The sequence below is a fragment of the Anopheles coustani genome, chromosome 2 (genome assembly GCF_943734705.1).
Source record: "Anopheles coustani chromosome 2, idAnoCousDA_361_x.2, whole genome shotgun sequence".
NCBI classification, from domain to species: domain Eukaryota; kingdom Metazoa; phylum Arthropoda; class Insecta; order Diptera; family Culicidae; genus Anopheles; species Anopheles coustani.
In genome coordinates this window covers 7,621,996-7,647,431 of record NC_071289.1, presented here as the reverse complement: position 1 = coordinate 7,647,431, position 25,436 = coordinate 7,621,996, and the positions used below count along the sequence as shown (strand labels likewise).

General features: G+C 46.0%; 1 protein-coding gene across 1 annotated transcript; it reads left to right on the top strand.

The window, feature by feature from the left end:
- The first annotated feature begins 240 nt into the window (after nt 1-240).
- LOC131261819 (uncharacterized) lies at nt 241-876 on the top strand. Its single transcript, XM_058263653.1, has 2 exons — nt 241-450; nt 535-876. Exons 1-2 carry the CDS (start codon nt 241-243, stop codon nt 874-876), a joined length of 552 nt encoding a protein of 183 aa, XP_058119636.1.
- The last annotated feature ends 24,560 nt before the right edge of the window (nt 877-25,436 follow it).

The window sequence follows — 25,436 nt, the reverse complement described above, 5'->3', positions numbered from 1 at the left end:
AAATTTTCCTTTCGGCACTTTCGTTTATTTTTGCCTTCTCTAAGATAAGCCATGTTTGAATGTTTGATTGTGCGGAGTTGATCGAAAAGTTGCTTTGTGGAACACAGATGCAAGTCGAATGTGAAAACAGCATGTTGTTTTCGCTATCGCAATCTAACGCTATTAAATCGTGCAAATCACGCAAGGCCGTCTCTTATATGAAGAGGTACCACGCAACCCTGCCTACCAGAAAGCCACAAAATGTGGAGTGTGTCGTACGCTCAGCTGCTGACAATAGTGACCATTTTAATTGAGCCATTGGTCTGCTACAAGGCGAACTACGAGCGAGTGGAGCAAGTTTTCGGGCAAGAGTATGCGGAAATAGATGTGCGCATCCGTAAGTACAACCGAACGACGACGGTTATGAATGGCACGATGTACGTTAGGCAGCCCTTGGATGATAACCTCGTGGTGAGTGGCAAGTGCTGTCGAAGCCAATCGGATCTGTGAGGTGGGACCCATTCGGTCAACCCATTCGATCTCAATCCGTTGCAGTTTTCCAGCGACGTGTTCCACAGCCGGCTCGGTAACCAGCAGTTCCAGCACTACCCGATGCGACTTCCGACCAGCGGCTACTGTCAGTTCATCGAGAATCTACACAACGAGTACAAAACGGCTGTTGAAGATATGACGAATTTTCCCGACCCCGGCGAGTGTCCCGTTTCGGAGCGGGCCATTTATATACACGACAAAATTTTCCCACAGGACGTGCTGCCCGACTCGTTGGCTCCGGGCCTGTGGAAAATAGTGATCACCGGAGCGCTAATGACCAAACCGGACGATATCGTTTTCCGAATGATGGTTAGTGTCCGGTTGGTGGAAGATTTATTTACATAGAGTTTAACAACCATTATTAGAAACGGTTGTCTTTTATCGGGATAAATAGAGAAATTGAAATTACTTGTACCACTAAGGGTGGTGAGGAAATAAAATTTGAGTTCCACATTGGTCCACTACTTTGTGTATTCTATTAACTATAAGCCTACGTGGATTTTTAATAAACAATTTAATTTCTTCTCGTTTTTTCTCATCCGAGTAATTTGTTAACGATGCAAGAAATGGTCCCCTAAAAGACAATCGTTTTGAAGCAGAATAGAACACCCTCTGGTAGGCTATACAAAGAACCTCAAACATTTGCAGTTGCTTGTGCCGAATGGTTTGGTCCGGATGTTCCTTATCTGTTGCGCCATTAATTAAACGCGGCCACCATTAGCGGTAAACATAGTACTGCAACTTGAACCGTTTTCCAGCGAGGTCGATATTTCCCAAACGCTTGGTATAATTATTCTCTGGTTTTGGAATCCTATATTTTCCCAACATCGTATGTGTACTGCGTGGGAAATAATCCATACCGAAGTATTTTAACACGTACAGGTACTGTTTTGAGCATTATGTTTCGATTCCCCGATTTGCGCAGCGCTGGAGAAAGTCACGATGAAACGCGATGAGAGGGTGGTTGGAAGTTTTATCAGCCATTTTGGCCGGTGGGCCGGAAGAGGAGAACCACCGAGCAGGCGGGTGGGTTTGCCGTTTAAATTTATTTCCCACTGCGCCCTCCCCGAACCATAGTTTCGACTTTTGCCGGCACCGCGATACCGATCGGTTAGGCCATTTTCCGTGGCTGCTGTGGCCAGTGTGGCTCGGGCAAAAAATTGTGTTGGGAAGGAACAAGGGGACCAATTTCCTTCCGCAGAGGGTGTGCTGCTGCGTGTGGGTGGCGATAAATCAAGTGGCCCAGAGTCACAACAACAGCCCCCGAAAACAGCCTCGTCGTCGATCTTTTGCAGGAGTGCAGCTTTCCGGTGGCAGCGCCCACAGTTGGGGGGGCTATTGGTGGGGGGACGGGTGTGGGGACGAAAAAACTGTACACGACAGCAGGTTCGCTGGCGGCGCAACCGGCGCAACCGGTCGCGTTTTCCTGTCGATTCGGCGGGTGAAAATGGCCGGCCAGTGATAGGATGGTGGAAGCTCTCAAGGATGTATTTCCTTTCCGATCACAGCGCTCGCTTCCACAATAAAACAATTTCTGTCCATCGGGGGTGGGGTGAAAGTGGTAGAGCCTTGGGCCAGTAGGACAAACCCACACCAACACAAACAACCCCGTGCACACCAGCGACCGGAAGCGGACTCTCGGTGGGTTTCTGTGCTGTCGTTTTCTTCACCTCGCATCTTTTCCCAAGTGGACGGATCGCTTCCTGTGGAAACTGTTGCTATGGAGGTTTTGAGGGTGATAGAGTGGGGGTACGCACACCAAGAAATGGTCCTTTGCCGCTTTCTAGACCGAACGTGTTCCTTGTGTGGGCTCGTTTTTCCGATCCCATGTTGCTTCTGGCCTGATTCTACCTCATTCCGGGCGAAACGTCCTTACGAAACTACTGCCGCGCTGTCGGTGTGAATGTGAGTTATATTGCGTTTTGCTGATTCTGCACACCGTGAAGGATATGCCTCGGTTGAGAGGCAACGGGGAAAAAATGCTGGGACGATGTTGTTGCAGCCATTTAGGCGCTTCGTTCCGCATTTCGGCCGACAAATGTTAATCTACGAAAAAGTAATGACAAAAACTGCAGCAAATATTTTATTTTTATATTGTATTTATTATATAACATGCGTATATGGTTGAGCAGCTATGCTTAGGTATTAATAAACTTTGATTTATTTAAAATAAGCAAGAATATAGTTTAATTATTTCAAGAAGTATGCAGAAGACTGCAAAACAATGGTCTGGTTTTTCAAGATCAATAAACTGTTTTTTGTCATAAAAAATTGCAAAAAATTACTTGCATTTATAGCGATAAAAATACCAAAGGGAATCTCTCACGAGCGTCTCGTGTCTGGATTATTTAGCAGCTTTCTTTTCGTAGCCCCATAAACTTTTCGTACGGACTGCATAATGAACGGGGACTACTTGAAGTTTTTTGTTTGTTTTCGGTGAATCCAGCTCGTCCTTCGCAGAGCCAACCCGTTCAAAAAGCCAAAAGAAATGTAAACCATGCCGGGCATCAGCCGAATTCTGGGCCCCCCCAAAGGCACAGTTTGTAGCGCATGCATTAAGCACACGGCACTATCCCAATCGCACTTTCCCTGGTGGCTGCTTTCCGAGGTTCATGCTCCGTCGCCCGGTCGCATTTTCCGGCATCCCAACGAACCCCACTGAAACGCGTGGCAGCTAAGTAACGAGAAAAGGCTTAAGCTTCCAATAGTTTGTTATTCTTCGCACTTTCGAGCCCATCTAGGGTCCTTCGTTTCCGTTTTTCTTCCTTCTTTTTTTCGAGCAAATGCCCCTCGGGAAGTGCGAAAGATCCGGCCACCGGTGTGAGAATGTTTCCCGATCGAAAATCCGTTCGATTCCGGCATCGGCCGAGCCGGGCCTTTTGCTTTCGGCCGGAAAACAAACACCCCACCGACCCCTTTACTTCCTGCCCGATTAAATACCTACCAACCGTCGTTCAGTCAGTGGCGTCTCAGGAAAAGGTCGCCGAAGGAAGGTTTCTCTGCACCGAGTTCGGTTTGGCGATGGAATTTTTCATAAGATTTTCCAGTTCTGCACGATGCATAAATTGTTAATAAATTTTAAGCTTAGAGTCATGTTTTCCGCAACCTGACGACGCTGCAGTTCGGCCGCTCCCAAAGGAAAAGGGGGAAAAGCGGACAAGGATCTATCGAAGTCGCTGCTTTCACCTTTCTGCGAGGCCACTTAATTCCGGGAAATGATGGAGCGCACGATGCACGGTGAGAGAGAGAGAGAGAGAGAGAGTGAGCGCGGGAACGCGACCGAGGGCAGATAAATATTCTATCAATGTTGCAGCCTCCGTTTGGAGGGGTTGCGACCAAGGGTGGCTGGGCAACTACTAGCCTAGTATGCGAGCACCATGGAAACGGCACGGTGTACCAAAACCGCGCCTTGGCAGTGGGGAAGGAAGAGGGTGGGATTTTTAAGCCTGGAAGGCTTACAAGGCGTCGATGACGGAGTGCGTTCGCCGAGTAGGCCAGGACGAGGGTTGCTCCGTTCGGTGCTCCTGATCCTTTCGAAAGAAGGGTTTTGGGTAGGAAAGCTGGCGGGCAAAAAATGGTTTTCCCCAACGACGACGACGGTGGCGGTGGTAGCAGCAGCAGCAGTGAAAGTTGTTTAAAATTTCATGAGCAAACGATTGTATTAGTAAGGTTTCGGTCGGAAGCGGGAGGGACGTGCAAGGGGATGGTAACGGGCCGGCATTCCGGGTACCACTTTGCCTATTCACTCTTGAAAATTAGTTTTCAGGGGTTGCGGTGAAACCGGAATTTTCATTCTCTAGCACGGCGAATGGTGTGCTGTGTGCGTTTGATTCTGGCTGCTCGATGCACGGGTGTGATTTTTCCGAAGGCAGGAGGCAGGCTCTGGTACGGAGGAACGGAAGCGCAGGGAAAGTTGGTAAATGATACCCGACAAGGATGCTGGCTCAACCCGGGGAGACGGAGCGAAAGGTTTCCCCGGCGGAAAAGGGGACTCCGAGTGCAAGGGAACTATGTCAGTGGTGTGCTATTACCGCCGGAGGCTTTTCCACGTGCAAACACTGACACAAATACACACACACATACATAGGAGGCTAGGCAGGGTGCTCGTGGTCACAGATGTTTCCATGCTAACCAGCGTGCTGACGACGGTGCCGAAAGCCCCGTGCTGCGCCGTTGTCACCGGGTCGTGTTTTCCCTACGTGCGACCGTGGAAAACGTAATTGAACTTTAATGTACCCGTTGACTTTGAGCTTTCCCTTCTTTTCGCACAACCGTGGGCTTCGCGCGGCGGTTGGGCAATTACATGACATCTTGCCGGGTTTGGGATACGGCCCATCGTCGCGGCGTCGAGTAGCAATTAGTTTACAAGCGCATTTTATTGCGCCTAAAATGCTGCAAACAATTTGCGCGCTGTAAGCGCTCGTAACCGATTTCGTGATTTTGTACCACGTTGAAGGTGACTGCGGGCAGAAAGGACACTGAATGAAGAAAAATACTAACGAGGAAGAGGGAATATTATGAAAGTGCATATCCACAGTAGGAAAACAGAAGGTGTAATGAAATACGCATTGAATTGATCACAAGTTCATGCCTTCTGTAGTTTAATCATCTTTGCCAATTTGCATACAAGGGTTTCCTTCGATTATTAGTTGTTTAATTAGTTTAAACACTCTAACGGCCAACAAGCTATTGGAGCTTTGGATAACTCTTACCTTGACGTAACTTAAACATTGTTTCATGCCGAAATGAAAGACTTTAAAATATTTTGATGAATCTACTCTTGAAACCTTAGTCGTATGGTACTTAGATTACTTGGTTTGTTTATAAATTTAATGTTTTAACAAAGAAATGCCCTTTAAAATTATTTATTCTTGAAAATACCTTTAAACTGCTTGGGTTTTTTTTTCCTCTGCTCAATCTTATTAGTGTTTAGAAGAATTTATTACTTTATGTCGGAGATGCATTGAATAATGTTTACACCGAAACCGAAAGGAGTGAATCCGATTTTATTGGCCGCATTATCCCAGACAAAATTGTCCCTTCGACCTACGACCGCACTTGCCCCACCAGTTTCCATCTTTTCTCTCTCATCCCCGCGTTGGAAGCGTGCCCGACCGACTAACCCGCTCCCGAGGACGTCCGACCGAATGTTCCTTTTCGCACGCACCGTGTGCATTCCACCACCGGGCACGTTGCGTTGCTCTCCGAGGATTGTTTTCCGGTTTGGGAAAAGGGAGAAACGTTTTCCCAAACTCCCCCCCTCACCAATCTCGCCCTGTTGTCTTCCCACGTTCCCAATAAACGATTTCCCTCACCTGCCGTTCCATGTTGCGAAGCGCATACCAGCCCGATGCCATACCACCCCAACCCCCCCCCCCCTCCGGAAAAACTCCGCCTTTCTTTCTGCTGGGTCGGTTAAAATGTATGTTTCGGGAAAATTTATGGTCTTGGAAATTTTCTCAAACGGCTCGCGACGCGTCGGGTTTTCTCCGGCGACCTACCGAACTACATCTGCCCGGCACCAACAGCAAAGGGCGGGGGAAAGGGAAGCTCGGCAAGGCTTCGGCAAGGACAATAGCAGCAACAAAAGCAGCAACGTCGTCGATTGCTTTTCTCTTGCATCCGGGGGCCGCTTTTCCCTCCGCCGGCCGGAAGCGGCGTGGCTTCCGAACGCACTGCATAGAGCAGGCCACCAGGGTGCCGGTTACATAGCGACCTTTAGGGTGGCTGCGAATCACTCACACATTCGCAGCACACCAGGGGAAAAGCGGGAGTAAAGTATATAAGAAAGTCCTCCACGATGGGAAGGGGGGGGGGGGGGGGGGGGCAAGAACTAGCGATCGAAAGTGAAAGTCTGTCCCGCTTCGTGCCTGTGCCAGTGGATTGAGTGAGTTTGTGTGCGATATGTAGCGATAAATTCAAGGGAAAAGGTTCGTCTCCAGGGTGCCCCGTGCATGCCTCGCCGTCCCCCACCGAAGGGCAACTGACACGGGACGTGAGAAAGTGAAAGTGAACTTTTTGGCGCCATCCGTCGTCGCACGGTGGTGGTGGGATACACGGAAAAGCGCCGGGAAAAGCTCCGTTACAAACTTTCCTTCGTTACTTTCTTCCATGCTGCTCACCCCGCTTGGTTGCTCTCTTTCTAGCCTACTCTTTTTGTAGCTTACCGTTTATCCACTTTTTACCTTTTCTGTTTTGCTCTCTCTTTTCCTCTTTCGCCTTTCCTTGCTTTAGCACATTTTAACTCATCTCTTTCGTGCTAGTTTCCCTCACGGCATCGGTAGTGACGTTGGAGCAGGAAATGAAAAATGTCGCTACCAACCCCACCCTCCCCCCCACGCGATCCCGTCTTTCGCGCTCGCATCCTGCAACTTCCGGCCAAGACGTCCGTGCTCCCAAGACGCTCGTCAGCTTCGGTTTTCCTTTTCCGGGAGGGTGAGGACGCACACAAACGTGCGGAGGCCATACTCGTTCCACCCACCCGAGGGAAGCGTGAGGAAGGCACTGCAGCAGCACTAGCAGCAGCAGCAGCAGCCGAGAAGACGAACTTTTCCCATCGGAAAATTGCACACCGTACGGTAAGGGCTTCCCAGGATTCGCTCCCTTTCCTCCCCTCCCACGGTTCTTCCACGCCGCACGAGACGAGTTTTAACTTGCCTCCGTTCGTTTTTCGTTTCGTCTGCTCTTTCGACGGTGGAGGTGGGTGTTGTTGAAGTTGGTCGTGTCTTCTTGCCCGCCTCGGGAAGACGGCGGCCGGCGTCTTGGGCGGGAGTTTCGCTTCGCTTCCCGAGCGTGCGGATGATTGTTATTGTTACGGATGGCGCGGAGCCGGGGCCTCGATAAAACTGTCATCGTTTTTCCGAACAACCGTCCCGTTGGCTGCGTTGGACGTTGCTTTATTTTCCCGCCGGTTCAATCGTAACTATGGGCTCCCAAACACTGGTCAAATTGTAAAGAGAATGGTGTTGCTTAGAGATAGGTCTTAGTCGGAGCTCATTGACATATTGTTCTAGGCAGAAGGAAGAGAAAATATTGATTGTAATAGAGTAGACAATAAATTGAACCGATTTTTTCGCCAATATTTCAGGCGAGCAGACAAATCTTATTGATACAACATAGTTCAGGAAAGAAAAGCCCTTACAGTTCTCTGAACACACTTAAAATGCTTTTGTAATTATTCTTCTGCAAAACGAAATTTGAACGATTTTTTAATTTTTAATTACTGAGTTTAATTAATTACGAGTTACTGAGCTGTTCAAGTTTAGTTTTGTTATAGTTGCATTTATTTTTAAGGATTGAACCCAACTTAATTTGTTCATTTATCGTACAATCGTCCAGAGAATTTTGTCGTACAGCTTTCCTTAGAAACAAAATTCGGCACATCTCTTCTCTGCACTTAGCCTTATAAAATTTAATCGAAACAAGGAGATATTTTAAGAAGAACTAGTAACACTAGAAAGAAGTTTTAAATTTATAAACTTTACGAAGCGACTCGTGCCCATTATGCTTATTTATTTGAGATAAAAGGTACGGGCACCGAGACGCTCGAGACGATTCCGGTCACGATAACTGGCGAGCAAGGGCGCTGTCGGGCGCGAGTCGAATTTCCTACTTTCCTGCCCATCCCGGGAAGAACAAGGATTGTCAAACGAGCACGGTGGGGGGGGAAAAAAATAGCTGCTAAAAGAAGTGGCAAGGTTGACGATGCTGGCGTGCATTCTGAGCCCGAAGACGGGAGCCGGGGCGACCGGTAGTATTTGGGTCACGAGGATGGAGCACATCCTTCGTCGAGGAGCGTGCGGGATGTGAATGTGGTGCGGGTGGACCTTAGGACACGCGGGGTTTTTCTAGGTGAGTAGGAACGGCACTGGTTGTTGTCGCAATTGTGAACTCATCCTGGGGGTTGAGGGTTGACGTGGGGTAGGTTGAAAGGGACAGTGACACGACCAGAGTGAGCGAGCGAGCGTGCGAGGTTTGGAAAGTAGGAAAAAGGCCAGAAAACCGGCAGGTTCAAGTGGATGACCGAAAAGTTAACGAAACTGGTTTTCCACCGAGTTCGCTCTATTTTCTATTGCCTTTTGCCATTGCCTCCCCGACCACGGAGTGAGGGGAAGGGTGAGGGGTTTCACAATTGCAGCACCCGACCCCCGACCCGGTGGTTTTTCCGCCCGTTCTTGGGCTGAAAACCCGAGAGGGAATTATTCTGCCCCACAAAAACCAACCTCCCCACTTGCTTTCGGTCGACGGAGTGAAAGGATGTGCGCTTGAAGGATGTTGGAAATATATTTTGTAGAAAATAATGTACCCTGACTATGTCACTTGATGTTGAAGAGGACTGGACAGCGGTGCCGTCCCGTTCGAAAAACGGTACACCGTTTGGGAAAGCGATGAAAAACTTTCGCCGAACATGGCGGGCGGTATTTGGAGAAATACAGCGTTGCATCAACGCTAATAAACGTTGTTTGGGTTAGATAACGCCTTTCGTGGCTTGTTGGAGTTTTACATTTATTGATAGTGTGCCATTTTAATGGTTGTTTTTCCTTAAAAGCATAACAAATAAAAATACCTAAATTGTAGTTTTAAAGAGTTCCAAACTATGACGATTTCAAAAAAGTGTAAATAAATTCCACGAATAATTTAAAAATTTAACGCCTTAGATATAATCTGCTCAAGCAATACCGAAGGCGATTTTTCATCACTACGAATTAGGCAGAATTAATTTATCGAAGCGGCTTCCCGGTACTTGTAATCAACGACCAAGAAAGCCGGTTTTCCTTTTGGGCGGCATCGTCGTTTCGGTGTCGATTCAGTTTAATCCCTAATTTCCTAAGGCCAGGGCCCGGCCACCCACGCCCTGGTATATAATTTATCCTCGCGCGCGACCTCGCAAACTATTTTCCTCACGGCCAATTTTGTGAGAGTTTTTCGGGGCTGGAATTTGCCCGAAATCGGTCGCTGGGGTGAGTGGTGGAAACAATGGAGAGAAGATGAGTTAAGAAAAAAGATGGTAAATAATGGGTGTGAGTTTTCTTTCGGGTGCAGGGTTGGCGGTCGAAAGGTCGAACCCGGGGGATGGTGCGTGTATTTACTTCTCGACGCACCGGAAGTGTGCCCATTTCTAATCGTTTCTTTGTCATCGTCAAGGGTAGAAAGTGGGGCTCCTCTATGTAAGAGCCTCGAAGCAAAGGATTAGTGGTTGCTGCGTGGCGTATGGGGGGAGGGGTATCAGGGGACAGTTTTCTAAAATGTCCACCCATCCTCCCCCTCCCCATCCCATCTCGGATGGATGTCGGTAAATCAGTAGATAAGAGATGACGCTTTGCTCAGTGCCCTTTACCTCGAGCGTGTTCTTGAGAAACGTCTATGCACGCAGCAGTTGTTTCGCTCTATCTCCCTGCAGGTCGTTTTCCTTGAGAAGTGGGATTCAGGGTGCGTACGGTGTGCATACTCTGATAGAGAAAACGGTCTAGCAACGTCGAAACGGATGCTCAATCAAGCCCCATATTCGCCCATCATCGTCCGTCCATGTGTTAGGCGAATCCCACGCACTCCTGAGGGGGGTGGTTAGTGATGGTGCGGCCACTGATTGTTGTAGAGCACCTGATTGTCCTGAGTCAGCAGCAGCAGCAGCTACCCTGCACCCACGTAGAGCCATGGGACGGAAAATCAGCTCTTATGGTACTTCAAAAATCATTAAAATGTATATAACTACAAGTGAGGTCGGTGGAGTGGAACGCGCCAAGGAGCTACACTCTCTCGTTCTCTCTCTTTTCCTCTGTAACCATCCTGACAACCGCCTTCCACTCGAGCGAACAATAACGCATAGCGGAAAGTTTGCTGACGCTCCAGCACTCCATCTTCATCCGCTTCCACCAGCATTTCTCTCGGCCAACAACGTCGTCGTCGCTGGTATCGCTTTCCAACCGGTCTAACTTTCACTTTTCCTTCCCAGCTGTTGGCCACCGAACCACCCCCTCCCGGGACAACTCAATCGCCCGACCCTTTTCCCGAGGAAAACTTTCCCACTTGCCGCGACAACGACGACGATGCACGAGTGATAAGGACGATGGACGAAACCGATCGCCGCAGCCACAGGCGGGTGTTGGGAAAAGAAGGGGAAAAAAAAGGAAAATGTGCCTCCAGCAGTGTCGCGGGTTTTTCCCTATGTACCTTTGTACCGTGCGCTCCGTTTCGAAGCCACTCAGCCTTCTCGTGTGGGCACGTGCTTCAATACTTGCGCTGAGTGTGTGCAACACGCACGGCGAGTGTGTAATCACTCTAGGATAACCGGACAGGAGTCGGATGACTTTTGTTTGGGAAAAATTGAAAAAATTCAACGGAATTCATACAACACTGGACGATGACGCGAAGGGTCCTTTCCGCTTCACATGCCGTGGTGATTAGGAAACTGGGAAGAGAGGGAAAAGATGTTAAGGGCGCACTCTCGGCGGGGGTTGAGTGAAAGTGAAACGATTTATAATTACGAGACGCGTGATACATTATCCGTTGGACGAGGGGTGGTTAAAAAAACCAACGTACAAATTGGGGGGGGTGGGAAAATTGAAGTCGTTCGTTGGAAAAATATACCTAAAGTTAAATTGAATGAATCTTTCATTTAAATCCAAACTACATAAAAAGAAGTATGAAAATCTCTGACGTTTGATCATTTTTAATTCGATACAAAGAATAATGGAAATGAGAACTGAGTTCTATATTAGTTTTTCCTCCTTATTTGAACATGCTAAAAAATGGCAGAACATGCTAAAAAATTCATCAATTCATCCGGTAGCATAGGAAACTGTCAATCGCATGAGTGAACAATGAAACATTCAATACCTGCTGTTCGAAACAAAACCAAACAAAAAAAAAAAAATAGAATCATTAAACCCGAAAACCGCGATATGATTGAAGCAATTTCCGGCTTCATTCCGCGTGGAAGCGTATCGAGCCGATGCGGTATCCGTTGCGCATCGAATTAGGCACGCAGAAAAGAAAGGGCAAATTAGTGAAGCCCAGCGTCCGAACCGAAATATCATCGCGACTCATTTGGTGGTCGCGCGGATTTCGCGAACTGGAAGGATATTCTTCGGGAGCTTCCGCATTCTATCCCCCAGTTTTTTGTTGTTGTTGCTTCTTCTCCCAAGTCCACTTCAAATGGGAATACGTTTCCCCGATCCATGCGCGGGAAAGCGAATCGGCGATTTTCATCCCTTCCATCCGTTTCTTTTCCATCCATCCATCCACCACCGAAAGGCGAAAGGGTTGCCTTTCCCGTCCAACCGGGGAAAAGCGAGGAGGGGGTTGGAGGATAATAATGGTCATGGTTGGTGAAACATGAAACGGATATCCAACGGCGAAAGCGCGACGTGCCAAGAGGAAAATGCCCTCTTGTAATCGAATCGAAATTCGCTTTTGTTATATCCGTTTCGCGGCTGGTGTTTGTTTTGCTGGAATGTCCTTTTTCCGGTTGGCGATCCGCGATTTGGTCACACTTCGGTCCGAGCCGAATGGTGGATGGGCCTGTTTTGTTCCACCGTTTGATTATTCGTCTGTACATATTGAGGGGGGGAGGCTGAAAAAATAGGCAACATGGTGTATCCTTTTCGAAAGCAGCGTGTAATTAAAGCGAGTACTTCTGTAGTTAAAGCCGTTTCGGGACGTTTATCAAAATGTTTTCTATTTTTCCACTAAATAATTTTACCTTTGTGTTTCAGGATTAATTAAAATGTAGTATAAAACAAGATCCAATCTTTTAAATGTTTGTCAAAAATTAAAATATTTACTTTTAATTCAATTCAATTCAATAAAAAATTCGTTGCAGACTTCAACAGAACAGATAAAAAAATGAAAACTTTCACTTATGCTCCTCCTCCACCAAACCAACATTCTCACGGTCGGTGTATTTCCTTCTTCTCAAGGACGTGATACGGGTTTTTTTTGGTATGAAATAGAAATGAAGATCGACGGAATCCTTTTGTCCTCGCAACCTGAGGGGTATCTGGTTGTTGAAAAAAAAAACTCCTGCATAAACGACGTTCTATTTTGCTCGTCTTTGCAACGCTGCGCAGTTGTCTTCGGTGTTCGGTAACGGGCCTATTTCTTCGTTTGCTTTGTCCCTTTTCCATTCTCGCTCGTGCGAATACTTGCACTACCCCAAAGACCTACCTTCTTATCGCGTACAAATAAATTACCCTAGGCATCCTTACTAGAGTTAGGATGCAAACGGACACGTTTCCTAACTCGCGGGTTTGCCCTTCCGTCGTTAAAAAAAAAAATATTCCCTAAAACCCGATGTGCAATTTTTGGGTCGTGAGAAATTATGCGTGAAACGGCGAAAATGGCCTTTACCATCCCATCGCCGGATTGTCCCAAGGAAATGGATCTTCCTTGCTGCCGCGGCATGTCAATCAGAAGCATACCATTCGCTGCAAAACTGGTTTGGAGCAGGTTTTGCAAGGAGCCTGAGCTAGAAACGGTTCGGTTCCTTATTTTGCCAACCGGAAAAATTTGGCATTTCAGTGTCTGGGAAAATATGATCCGGAAATGCACGATGAAAACTAGTTTTTGAATACTTTGTTGCAAAGAAAATCGCAGTTGGGGAAAGCTAAAAATTTAATTGCAATGCTGCCTCTCTCGTAAATCATAGATTAGTTCCGTTGGCAATGTCATGACTTCCTTCTGCAAATATCTTCTTTTCAGGCCGATTGACTTTCCTAACGGTTTCTGGCGAAAAACACCACTCAAGATGATGACGTAGGATCGCCTTCCTTCCACCCTCGAGGCAGCGAGAGAGACCGAGATGCGATCGGAAAAGTGAACATATGTGGAAATTTCTCGGAGCTCGTGTTCGTCTCATGTGCTCGCCTCGCGTGTGGGTTTTTCTTTTGCCGGTGTCCTTGCCAACCCCGGGGAGGTTGGTGTCTGGGCGGTTGTTTAATGACATTCGGCGTCGCGAACGCAAGCGGACAGGTACCGGAAGCCCTAGCACCGGCACCAAGGCCACGTCAGTGTGCATGCTGTACGCACCGGGTACCGTGGAGGCAGACCGACGATTGACGTAGTTTTTCCGAGGAAAATCGCCCTAGCAACGAGGGCTTGCCAGACCGGTGCTAGCATTTTCCGAAAGGGCCCGGTACTACTCCTCACTAGAGTGTAAGATATTTGGCCCGTCGTACTCGACTGGTTTACGTGGATTCCTAGGAAAAACCCGGCAGGAGCATGTAACACGTTTCAACGGAATCAGGCTGCCGGGAGGGAGGGGAAGGTTCCAGAAATTTGGCCTTTCTGCCGAAGGTTGACATAGGAAAGCCGTTTTGCTGTGAATATTTGGCCAATTAAAGTGTAATAGATCGTTACGCTGTCGCCGGCGTATCCATCTGTGTAATGAACAGGACGTAAGGGTCGCATGTAATTACGTTGGATGGAATCAGCATTTTTTTCCAAACAATTGCATATTTCCTATTAATTTATTAATTACTGAAACGTTCTCTTGAGTTGTACATTTTTATTCCTTTAAAACCCCACCGGCTTTCCATTTTCCATTGAGGTGCTTTGTCTTAACAATCCTAAGAAAACCTGCACGCTAGAAACCAAAACCCGGTTACTTTCGCCACTTCGGAAAATGGATAATATCGTAAGGTTCGCGATACCGGCGGCGTGTAATAACCCTTGCGTGACACGCCGTTCGCATTTGCGTGCAATCAGGCCAGCATTATCGGGACGGCATAATCACGCCCTCCACCAGAACCGCCCGTCCGGCAGCCTGCATGGGAGCCAATAAAACCGAATGGCACCTCATCCACGCACGGGAAGGTGTACGCTTTTCCTTTTTAATTTCCAATGAATCAAATCCTGCCGCGAGGACTATCGTGAGAACGACCGACGAAAAAGTGTACATATGTGTGTGAGTGTAAAGATCTTAAATGTGTGTTACTTTCTACAAAAGGTTTCCTCTCGAAGGTTACGTTATGGTTGCATGTCGTCGGAGAGCAGGTGAAAAAATCACACACACACCCTCGAAAGTGGGAGTTAATTATCCCGATGAAGTGCGTAACATGACTCGCATAACCGTTAATTATGGTCACATAAAAGAAAATCTTGCCACGGTCCTTGTGTTGGAGCATGTGTGGCGTGCAGTGTTGATTCATTTAATTTAATGGGGAGAGTCTGGTGGAAGTCATTACAGGTGCATTAGTGGTTGTTTTAAAGGTGCTTCATTCGAAGTATTTCAAATAAATTTTAATAAGATTATTTTCATTGATTTGTACCTAGAATATAACTGGTTTGAACTGTTTCTTCATTAAAAACTATTTTTGCAATTACTTTTACTTGAATACGTTTAGAAAAAAACGTTAAAAAAGTGAAACATTAAGTAAACCACACTAATGTTCGCACGACACTTTATGCCTTGCACAACAACAACAACATTTGCAACAGCCTGCGACGGCTGTTAACCCCATGAGCCTCGCAGAGTCGTGCCTCGTGCACCACCCAAAACAGGGCCAATGTATCCGCATGTGGTACCGGCCAAACGTTGGACGACCCCACACCGGGATGAAACATCATTACGGGCTCTACTTTATGGAACGCTCATAAATCGTTTTAAATTGTTCCCGAACAGTCATAATTAAAGCACGTGTGGCAGGACGTTAATCACCGCCAGCTGCGATGGTGGAGGGATCCGGTGCAACACCCCGGGCAGGCGAACCGTGTTAAAGGCTTTTCTAACGTTGCACAATTTGTTTTACTTTCTTATAGAAACGATTAATTTGTTTAGATATTTAAGCTATCATTGCTTTTAAAGCAAACATTGATTAAAGCAAGCAAGAAATCTTCTTAGTCAATTTGTCGTATCGAATGTTACTCTGAACTATCCAGAACACCCTCGGGCATGCTTTAAACGATTGTCGAAAAGTGTGTTTGCTTCGCCCTGCTATTCTTTGCACTGCTATTTATCTGATGCCTGGCGGAGAGCAGAATACATTGAAACGAGAGCCAGCAATTTCCACTTCGTATCGCCCGAGGCATCATTATTTCGCCTAGCTAGAACTTGTTCGCGGGGCATGTGGTTTCGTGGCGTTTTTGGACGGTTTCGTATGCTTCGCTGCCTCAAACGACCGTCATCTGCAACATACTTCACCAGCGGGGCTGACCGGGGGGTGGTCGAATAGAGAAAACTAGACAAATAACTCCACCACAGATGCCCTTTCGCAAAGCGCACCTACCTACACGCCATCGCTATTTAACGTTGCAGAATATAATTTATTCTCACATGAAGAAGAACGAAGCTACAAAAAAATGGACGGTCCGAAATTCGCTAATCGTGGTCCGATTGTAATCTATCTTGCGCGCGTGTCGGTTGGCGACTTGACGAGCCGTACTCGACTCGACGCATGCAGCGTGCTTGCTTTATAGTTACATTTGGCGTTTTCTCAGCTCTTTCTCGCGGCGTCTTCCACACGAACATGCTAGGAAAAACATGATGACCGTTGGGTGCGGAAACATTTGTCGATCTCGTGGTTCCCTCTTCGCGAGCGCGGGGGCAGGGTAGATGGGATAAGTCCTACGGTCATCTTTGGTACGGTCCATCCGATGGTTTCGTGTTCTGTTGGACTATTTTTGCAACGAATGGAAATATGTATATCCAAGAATAATGATGGGAAGAGAAGGATTTGATGGGTGGCTTTAGAATAGTTTCGGAAACTCGAAAAACTATTACCGGTTTTGTGGATAAAAGCCGGGTTAAGTTTGATTGATTTCATTTTAACAAATATAACTAACATTTTTATTATTTTTTTTGTAGTTCTGTCAATAGTCGACATAGGTAATGAAACCGAAAAATAATTCAAATCATTTATCCATAGCAAAACGACGCTACGTGTTCAGGGAAAGGTCGGAGAAAAAGAAACACTGTTTGCAGCCAGTTTAAACACGCCAAACATTAAGCAAACCCCCACTGACCCTTGCAGTTGCGCGTGTGTGTTTAGAAATCGCGCTTGGAAGAAGGGAAGAAAAAAGGAACCGACGCTGGGTTGGAAGATGTAGGCAAAAATGAAGGCAAAGTCATAAACAACAATATGACCAAAATAAATGCCATCTCGCCCGCTTCCCGTGTCAATGACCCTGCGCCTTCGGGCGGGTGAGTATGCGTGTTTTCTCACTCATTTAGAGATGGTTCCCCCTCCTCCAGGGCGGCATCCACCCGTTCCTTAGCCTAATCTCCAAACGGTTTAGGCAGCATGATCCGCGAAACTCGGGACGAGCGAGCGCGCACTTCCATATCGCGGGATGAACTTTTTCGCAACACACACTCCCGCGTGGGTGTGTAGCTGTATGTGCAATTGCACGGTTGCCTTTTTGCAACTTTCGTCCGGTCCGGTGTATTAGAAGGGACCGGCGAGGGGGTCATGCGTCGGATGGGTCGCCCGTTTTGCGTTCGCGGAAACGTAAACCCCACCCAACGAACGATCGCGCGCGCATAAAAGGGGTGGCTGGCGGAACGTGCCGCACGCCGGCTTCAATCCAGTCCGATCCAGATTGTTACATCATTTACGAGCGTTTGGAGCTACGACGAGCTCGTGTGTATATATCTTGTTTGCTTTTTTTTTTGCACAATCTGTTCCATTGCGCTGGTCCATGTTTTCTCATACCGTTTTTTACTGCACCGACGTTTTAAGGAATGAACTTCTTTATGGTAAGATTTTCGCACGTTAAGTTCGTATTGGCGTTAGAATTTTGAAAACGAAGTGGACTTAGTTTATTTTAGAATTGCTTGGAAATTTTTAACGCGATTATTGAAAACCAGTATAAAGCTATCTGTAAAATCAAAGACAATATTTTTGCAGTTGATTTTGAAATTCGATCTAATTAAAACTTGCCCTTTCCAAATCATTCACAACCTCTTGTTGAATTTGAAATTCGATCAGATTAAAACTTGACCTTTCCCAATCATTCAAAACCTCTTGAACTTTAATGTAGAATGTTAAAACCACTGTGGCATGGTTTTTGGTGAATCGATGCAATAGTGATGTCATTCGAATTGTTTCGAAAAATAGAATTGAAAACAAATCATCTTCTTATAACTCTTTAAAACTAGAGCTAGAATAATTTTAAAATCTGATTCACTACACTACCCATTCGAGGATAGTAAATTTGTTATTTCGTATTTTATACCATTTGTTTATTTCACTTTAATAAGTATAAGGCTAGCATTACATATTAATTAGTTTACATTTTAATTTTATTGGGGGAGAGTTAAGAGTGTTTTACGGTAAATTGGATGCAACATTAGAACTATTGGGCGCTCCAATACTTCGCATACCATCGAGGGCTGGCCGATTGGATGGCCCGAGGAAACCACCGAAGAAGGTGAATGCGGTGAATGCATCCGGCTTCTTTTTCGCTCCACGGAGCAGCACGCTGTTTTTTTAATTTTCTAGCGTTATCTTTTCGCAGCGTCTTTCTAAGCGCCGAATGCGGCCCCAAAAACGTATGTCTTCCCGGCCGGCGCGTTGTGCCCGGTCCGGACTTTGCTTCCTTCGGGCCTGCACTCGCCGTGTGCCGTTTTGCAACCGCACCGTCCCCCATGTGGTGTGTGTAGGGAGGCGTGCTAATGTTTCTTTCCTTCGTTTTTGCTTCTCTTCTTTTCCACTCGACAGCCCCGTGTTGCAGCCCCTTTTCGGGCTGTCAGCTTCTAACATTTTCTATTTCAATGAACGCGAGCTGCGAAGCGCTGCTTGCCGAATTTGTGTTTCTTTTTTTTTCATCCCCATTGGCGCAGTGTGCAACACATGCACACACTTGCAGCCTATCAGTGGGCGAATTTTGGCCCGTTCTTCGTCTCCCTCGCTCCCTTTCTCCCTATCTCTCTCGTTCTTCTTGCCCCATGCTATGTGCACCGTATGAACATGCCGGTTGCTGGTCGTGGGGCCCGGTTCAACGACCGCCACGATGACGTTGGGCCGATTTCTTTCTAATGTTTGTGTTTATTTCTTGTGCCCGCCCCGCGATTGCGGCTCAAATTTTAGCCTTTTTTCCCATTTTTTTTTTGTGCACTTTGTGCCCGGTTCGTTGCCGTTCGTCTTAGGGACGGTGGCATTTTTGCATTAGATGCGTTCCCATGCGATCGTAGCGTTTTGGGGGCTTTCTTTTGCTTCTTGTTCCTACCCTCTGCGCTAGCGTTCTCGTGTGCTTGTTGTTTATTTGGTCAATTTTGATACACTCTCCCCGCTGTGGGGGGGTTGGGAGGAGATGCAGTGGCGGATGGTTGCAGCGGTTTCTTCTCGGCGATCTCTCGAGCCGCTCTCGTGTCTTGACAGGAACTGCTGCATGTGAGCTTGCCGTTTTAGAATTATGCCAGAGCAAGGTTGCGTTCGTGGTGATCGGTGTCAATGAACTTGCTTGTTTGTGTTTTTTATTTCGAGTTCGAGTATGAAACCAGCATTGCTGAGCTTGGCTGAGTTCAATGACACTTGTGCAGTGAAGGCCGATGGAGCAGCCTGGTTGTTTATGGGAGGTGCGTTTGGTTAGATTTGGATACTATTGGAACTTGATGTTCTTTTAGAATTTCCATTTAACTGATGTAACACAATATCTTGTGCAGATTTTGATATCCTTTCCAATTAAATATTTTTGTTTGAGTAAAAAACACCATATCTTTCTTTCTTTTGCGGAAATCCAATTTGCAGCTAAACGTTCTCAAGGGTGGATTTGGGTGCATATTTGGAAACAATTTGGTGCTACTTCAAACCGTTTTGGTCACCATTTGCTCCAACGTAGGCGTGTCTCAGATTGATGGAAATCCTGCTCTTTTTGAACGATTTGGACCCGGTTGCAACATGTTACCATGCGTAATTGAATGTTTGATATCGCAGGTGCTAAACGGGAAGCGCCGAAAAAATCTTCAAAAACTCAACCTTCATTAAACACAGTGGAGGTAAACTTGAGAGATCCATGGTAAAACAGTTGAATTTTTAGAACAAGAAATTAAATTTTTACTTATTACAACGTAATTAAAATATCAACAATACACCAGAGATGATTATCTTAAGGAAAATTTGAAGAAAAATAAAATTTTGTCCATCCTCTCCTAAACGTGCCCTATTGTCCTTTTATAAATGCCTAGTTGTAATGCTTTCCAAAAGCGAGCTGTCAAAATGTACGCCGCCGATAGACGTTCCCTCGTTTGGAATGAAGCTGTCCACCAACCTGCATGTAATGGAAACTGCATTCATCCTAAAGAAAAAAAAAAAGTAAAACCCCTTAATCGATTGGTTCGACCCTCCTGAATCGGTTCGGTAACAGTGTTGCAGCTATGCAGAGTCAAGTGCACGCACCGCTTGGTATCGTAGAAAGATCAAGTGGTTTTTCTTTTTTTTCCCATTGGCTAGGAAAACACCGGAAGGAACGAGAACACCCTGCTCGACGAATGTGGCTAGGCGCAGGACATCAAAAAGCATTGAAAAATGGCTTGCGGATGGGAAGAACACAAGGGGAACCCAAAAAGGAGAACGAAAAAATGCCACCGAGTGACATAAAACAGACCCACCCATAAAATGGGCCCAAAACACACGGCGACAAATGACGCCACCGACAACGAAAAGCCAACGCAGCGGCACTCGGTAGCATCTCGGAGGTGGCATGTACAGGAAATTAAAAATGTCAATCACAGAAAACGGTGCGTTTTTTTTCGGCGTAACGATGTGGCTGGAATGGAAAGCTTAAAAAATATTAATAAAACACAGTAGCAGTTAACATGGAAGTGGGTAGGAGATGAAGCTAGCTGGAGTGGTACTTCGGACTCAACGAAGTGAAGAAGAATAAATTTTGCCTCAGAAAATGGTTTAAAATGGATAAACTGAATCTGTCACATGTCGAAGTGCAGTAGCCGAATGAGTTATTAATGTTGAAGAAAAGTATGCCCGTCTCGTACGTTGCATCCAGCTCAAACCAGCCCAACGTATTAGAATTCCTGACTATAAGTCAACCTTTTGGCAGTTCATGTAAATTGGTTTAGGAATTTACCGTTCCGGGACACACCCGTGGATTGCAAGAGAGCTGAGAAACGTTTGCATATAACGGTACCATTGTTTTGAGGATGGTTTTGCAACGATCAAACCGCTTCCAAGACATACTCATTGATAAATAGGTACGTTGTGGTGATGATGTCGAGTCCCTGACGTGTTCAAAACGATTCTGGTTAGGGTTGGGTGAATGAAACAAGGATTAAGTATGTTTATCACGTTCACAGTAAACGGTTTGAAGTGCCTTTAATTGCGGCTGGAAACTGTCTATTTTATTAAAATTCCTTAGACGTTCAATTGGTCTAAAGAAAAGACGGATTAATTTAAGCAATATAAAGTAACCAACGTATGATTTATTACTATAGTCTCTATTTGCATGAAAATTCTCCGTTCTAGTAAATTTAAACGTAAATTGTTATAACGACACAAATACTTTGATTTTACGACCACTAAATGACGAAAGAAAATGTGGTCATATTATACGGATTTTGAACGAGCCGCTTTTCTCATTGCCCGTTTCGTCGTGAAGCTGCTTAATCTCCTAAGAACAGCCCACGAAGAAGTAAATCCAACGAATGTCAGCACGTGGAGGCAGTCCATTCTATTCTTCGATTTATCTTCCACTCTTCCACAGATTGCCAATTTCGCTAGCATCGCCCCGTGCACCGTAGAAAAAGCTGCAAAGCGGAATGACGTTTGAATAGCAGCGCCGGCGAGAAGTAACGAGCGAGAACGGCAACACCAGCAACTGCCTACAGGTTGCTCGATCGTATGACGGATGCGACTCCTGTCCTGGAGAGCTCTCCCGGGTTTGGCGTGCGGGGCGAGAACGCTTTGATGGACGGTCGTTATGTGCGCTGGGTTGCGCAATTTCTGGTTGCGAACTTCGACGCGGCACCACCGCGGAGTTTATCCACCCAGGGCCGGAGGTCGTTCACATCGGTGCGCCCTCGAGATCATGGGGACGGATCTTCCGAAAATCCCCAGCATCGGCTTCATCATCGTCGCCATCACCATCGGCACCATGACCCCATGGAGTCGTGCAGATTCTCTTCTGCTGCTTGCGGCCGCCGATGCTTCGGCGGACGGCCAACTCTTTACGGGCGGATGCGAACAGCGGGGGATGTGCAGCAGCATTCCTTCATGTTCCTAGCTAACGAGCTTCGGGGTACGGCTTGGTTCGCTTTTATGCGCTTTTTTGGACCCTGATGCCGGCGATGTCTAGGATAGACCTGATCCGTCGCCATCGGGAGATTGCAAAAATCCGCGGCATGACGGAGACTTTTTCGCTACTCTTGCAGTCCAGAGGTGATGAGGCGAAGATCGAGGAAGCTGAAGAGATTGAAACCCGAAGAATAATGCTAGCTCCCGGGGACTTCGGGTTCGTCGGTTGAACGTCAAGTTCAGGGCCTGCGGCACCAAATGGTGATCGGTGGGCGTATCGAAAGTAGGCAAGGAAGATGAAGACTGCAAAGCACTTGGCATGGTAATTTGAAGCACATATATAGAGAGTAAAGAATGTAAGTGGGTAAGAAAAAAGTTGCACAACGAAAACAGCATGATGGAGAAGTTTCAAAAAGAGCCACACGAGTGTCACTTTGTAAACTTTGACAGGCGAAGGTTTGTTGGCTTTGTTTATGGCAAAGAAGGATCTACCATCTTTTTATTTTCTATTCTGTAAAGCCGAGAACGACATTATGAACTCAACTGTTTAGAAAGTAGAATACAATACGATGTAATCAATTTTAAAATGTTGAATTAAAATTCAAAACTCAGTAATTTTAAAGCTGACATTCCAATCAAATATTCGCAGCATTTCCTCTTCAATGCCTGATGGTAGAATGATAGCTTTTGAAAAAACCTTGATCGGCATTTTTGTATCTTTTTTCTACATCTTCATCTATTTTTCCTATTCCTCTAGCGATCAGTCTAGCTTCATTTCGCGCGCATAGTCGCATTCGTCGTAAACTCGTATCGTCGTAAAGTCGGAATCCCATCAAGATGATTTACAATCACTTCAGCTCATTGGGTTTTAGGGACATAAAAAGCTAAAACATGGAACATTCCATTGTAGGTGTAGATGGATGTGTGGTTTTTGGTGGAGTGATATTTATCGATGAATGGTGATGTTGAAAAACTGTTTGGTAAAAAAACATAAAGTTAAATGAGAACTGGTTGAACTTTATACAATTTATATCAACGAAAAACTTCAAACGTCAATTGCCAAAAGTCATTCTAATGCGTAAAAAATGGCATCATTTCCGTTCCGATGAATTTCATCGCAACCGCAATTAAATATTCACGAACGATTTATCTAGCCGAAATATTCACATCATCGTGCGCGAGCAGCGGACCAAGCTGCAGGCTTGAAGGCAAACCGAATGAGGCAAAGAAATAAATCTTCGAGAATAGTAGAAAGTGAATGAGAGGAACGAGAAAACTATAATCTAGGCAGACTAGTGAATACAAGTCGTAAAAGTGAAGCTCACAGTAGGAAAAGCCTAGAAGAAACAAGAGAACTATCAGAATGTATCGCGCGTTGTTTAACATGACCAAAAATGAAGCAATGAGCAGCTTGTCATGCAGATTTGATAAATGATCATACAGATTTTAGCAAAATTGAAAAGAAAATGTTCATGATCATTTGGGGATACTTCTATCGTGCCTCAAGTGAACTCCGACAGCGATCATGAAGCGCTCGTAATGGAATGTTATGACACTAAGCAAGAAACGTAGGAATAATAGAAAGATTAAAGCCACAGCCAACGCAAATGAAAACGCAACAGGCAACGTACGAAGCGCAGCAAAGAACACACCAACCGCAACGCCTCGTCTATTTTGCGCAAGTGGTTCGGCAAAGGAACCAAAAACAACCTAAGCACAACCGAGTCCCAAACCTAGAGAATGGAGTGAAGTTGTAGAACTATTTGGTTGCACAAGAAAAAGGCAACGATCGCGAAGAAAACGGCGTGCGGCGTGGTAGAGCATTAGAATGATTTAATAATTTCTGAAGTCTCGTTCTATTCACGCGATTCGCACCAACACAGCTTTCGCGGAGGCGAAGATCGTACGCTGTAGATCGGGGTTGGAGATGCCGGCCGGTATACTGCGATGTTGGTGTTGGTGCCAAGGGGTAGTTTTCAACTATCCTCCATCCTCAACATCCGGACCCGCTCAACTACTCCCCAAGCTCCCCTTTTCTTGGAGTTCATCCTCTGGCCACAAAAGAACCGGTCGCGGCTGGGGATCTCGTGAGGAACTCAGCGATCGCATGGAAGCATCTAGCACTGGCGGCGCAGTCGCAAGCTGCTTCGTCATTCCTAATCGCCCCTTTGCCTCTAAGTCCCTCTCCTTATATATTCGCCATGGAGTCGTTCCGGATATGACTATCCTAGAAACGAATCAGCGAGTGGAGCAGAAGTGGTTCTCTAGGCCGCTGCAAAAAATAGCAACTTCACTTCTTCTGCAACAAACAGCCATCACCGTCGTTTCAGAATGCCATCGCATCGGTCGTGGTCTAGGCGAAGAATTGAACTTCTTCTCCCTCCCTTCTTCTGGGAGTGTTGAAGTTTGCCATTTTTGTTGTTCAGTGTTGTTGCCATTTTGCCAATCCCTGGAACAGCTTGAGGGATGTAATTGGAGGTTCGGTGGAGCTCCGCAGAATCTCACATCTCTTTCGTTACGTTCATAGTGTGGATAATGAGGATCAGCAAGGGTGGAAGGAGCGTGTCAGGTGGTGCAGCGGTCTTCTAGCGCATCGACATCGGTGGTGGTTAGAATTGCATGGACTGTGGTGCCCATAGGAAGAGTTTGGTCCGCTGTAGTTATGGTGTTCTTTTCGGGTCTCCTTCTTCCCCGGTTGGTGGTTGGCAAATATTTTCGCAAACTGTTGCGCTTGTGTTGCTTTGTCTAGCATTTTTCTAGTTCTTTGTTTCAATGTTGGTAGCACCTTCTGCACTGCGCATACGGTTTGACCTTCTGATGATTTTCGTGGTCACGGGCTTGCGATGGGATGCGTTGTGGTGGCGTCGTGCTCAAAAGGTGGGTCGTTTTCTATTTTCTCTTGCCATTGGATTACTATTTGCCATGCCAATTCGGGCCGAGGAGGAAGAATGCTGTCATGCTGTGAAAAATTTATACCATAGCGATTACTGTGTAAAACATATACTTTTCTTGTTAGTTCTTCAGATCTTAGCATCCTTATTATGTTTTAACTATTCGTGTTGTAAGTTTAATGACATATTTCAATCTTTAGAATTTGAAAAGTAGCTCTATATCAAACTATTTTTTTTGTTATTGTCTCCCTAGTTTAATTTAAATATTCGTGTGGCAATGAAATGTTACAGTCGTTAGAATATAAAAAAGATCCGAATTACGTTTAGAAAATATATCAGATATTGATTATTTCATATTATTTTCGTTATTTTTATACCTCATTAATATAAAATAACAACATGAATAGTATTCATAGTATACTAATTAACATTACAATGTTGCTTATGATTATGATTTTTGAATTGAATGAATTTTCATCGCTGTGTAGCAACAGAGCTAAGATTCTAAAGCGAATGACTTCATAGTCACACTTGTAAAGAAGTTTGCATTCGAGGAAAGATGCTAATTTTTACCCCTTGCAAAGGAGGATGACGCAGTGAGGTTGGCCAGAAATCGGCCCGAACAAGCAGCATATCCTCATTGCTCCTATCCCAATCAACCCAAGCAACGAAGCAGCATCAGCAGCATACATATTCATGGCTGTGCGGCAAAATCCTTGAACTGGGTCATCAACATAGTCGGTTTCATTGCACTCGGCAATTTTGTGCGCTTTTTCGTGTGTTGGTTCTCCGCCGGTTTCGTGTTGCCTTCCAGTGCGCTTGTCCCGTG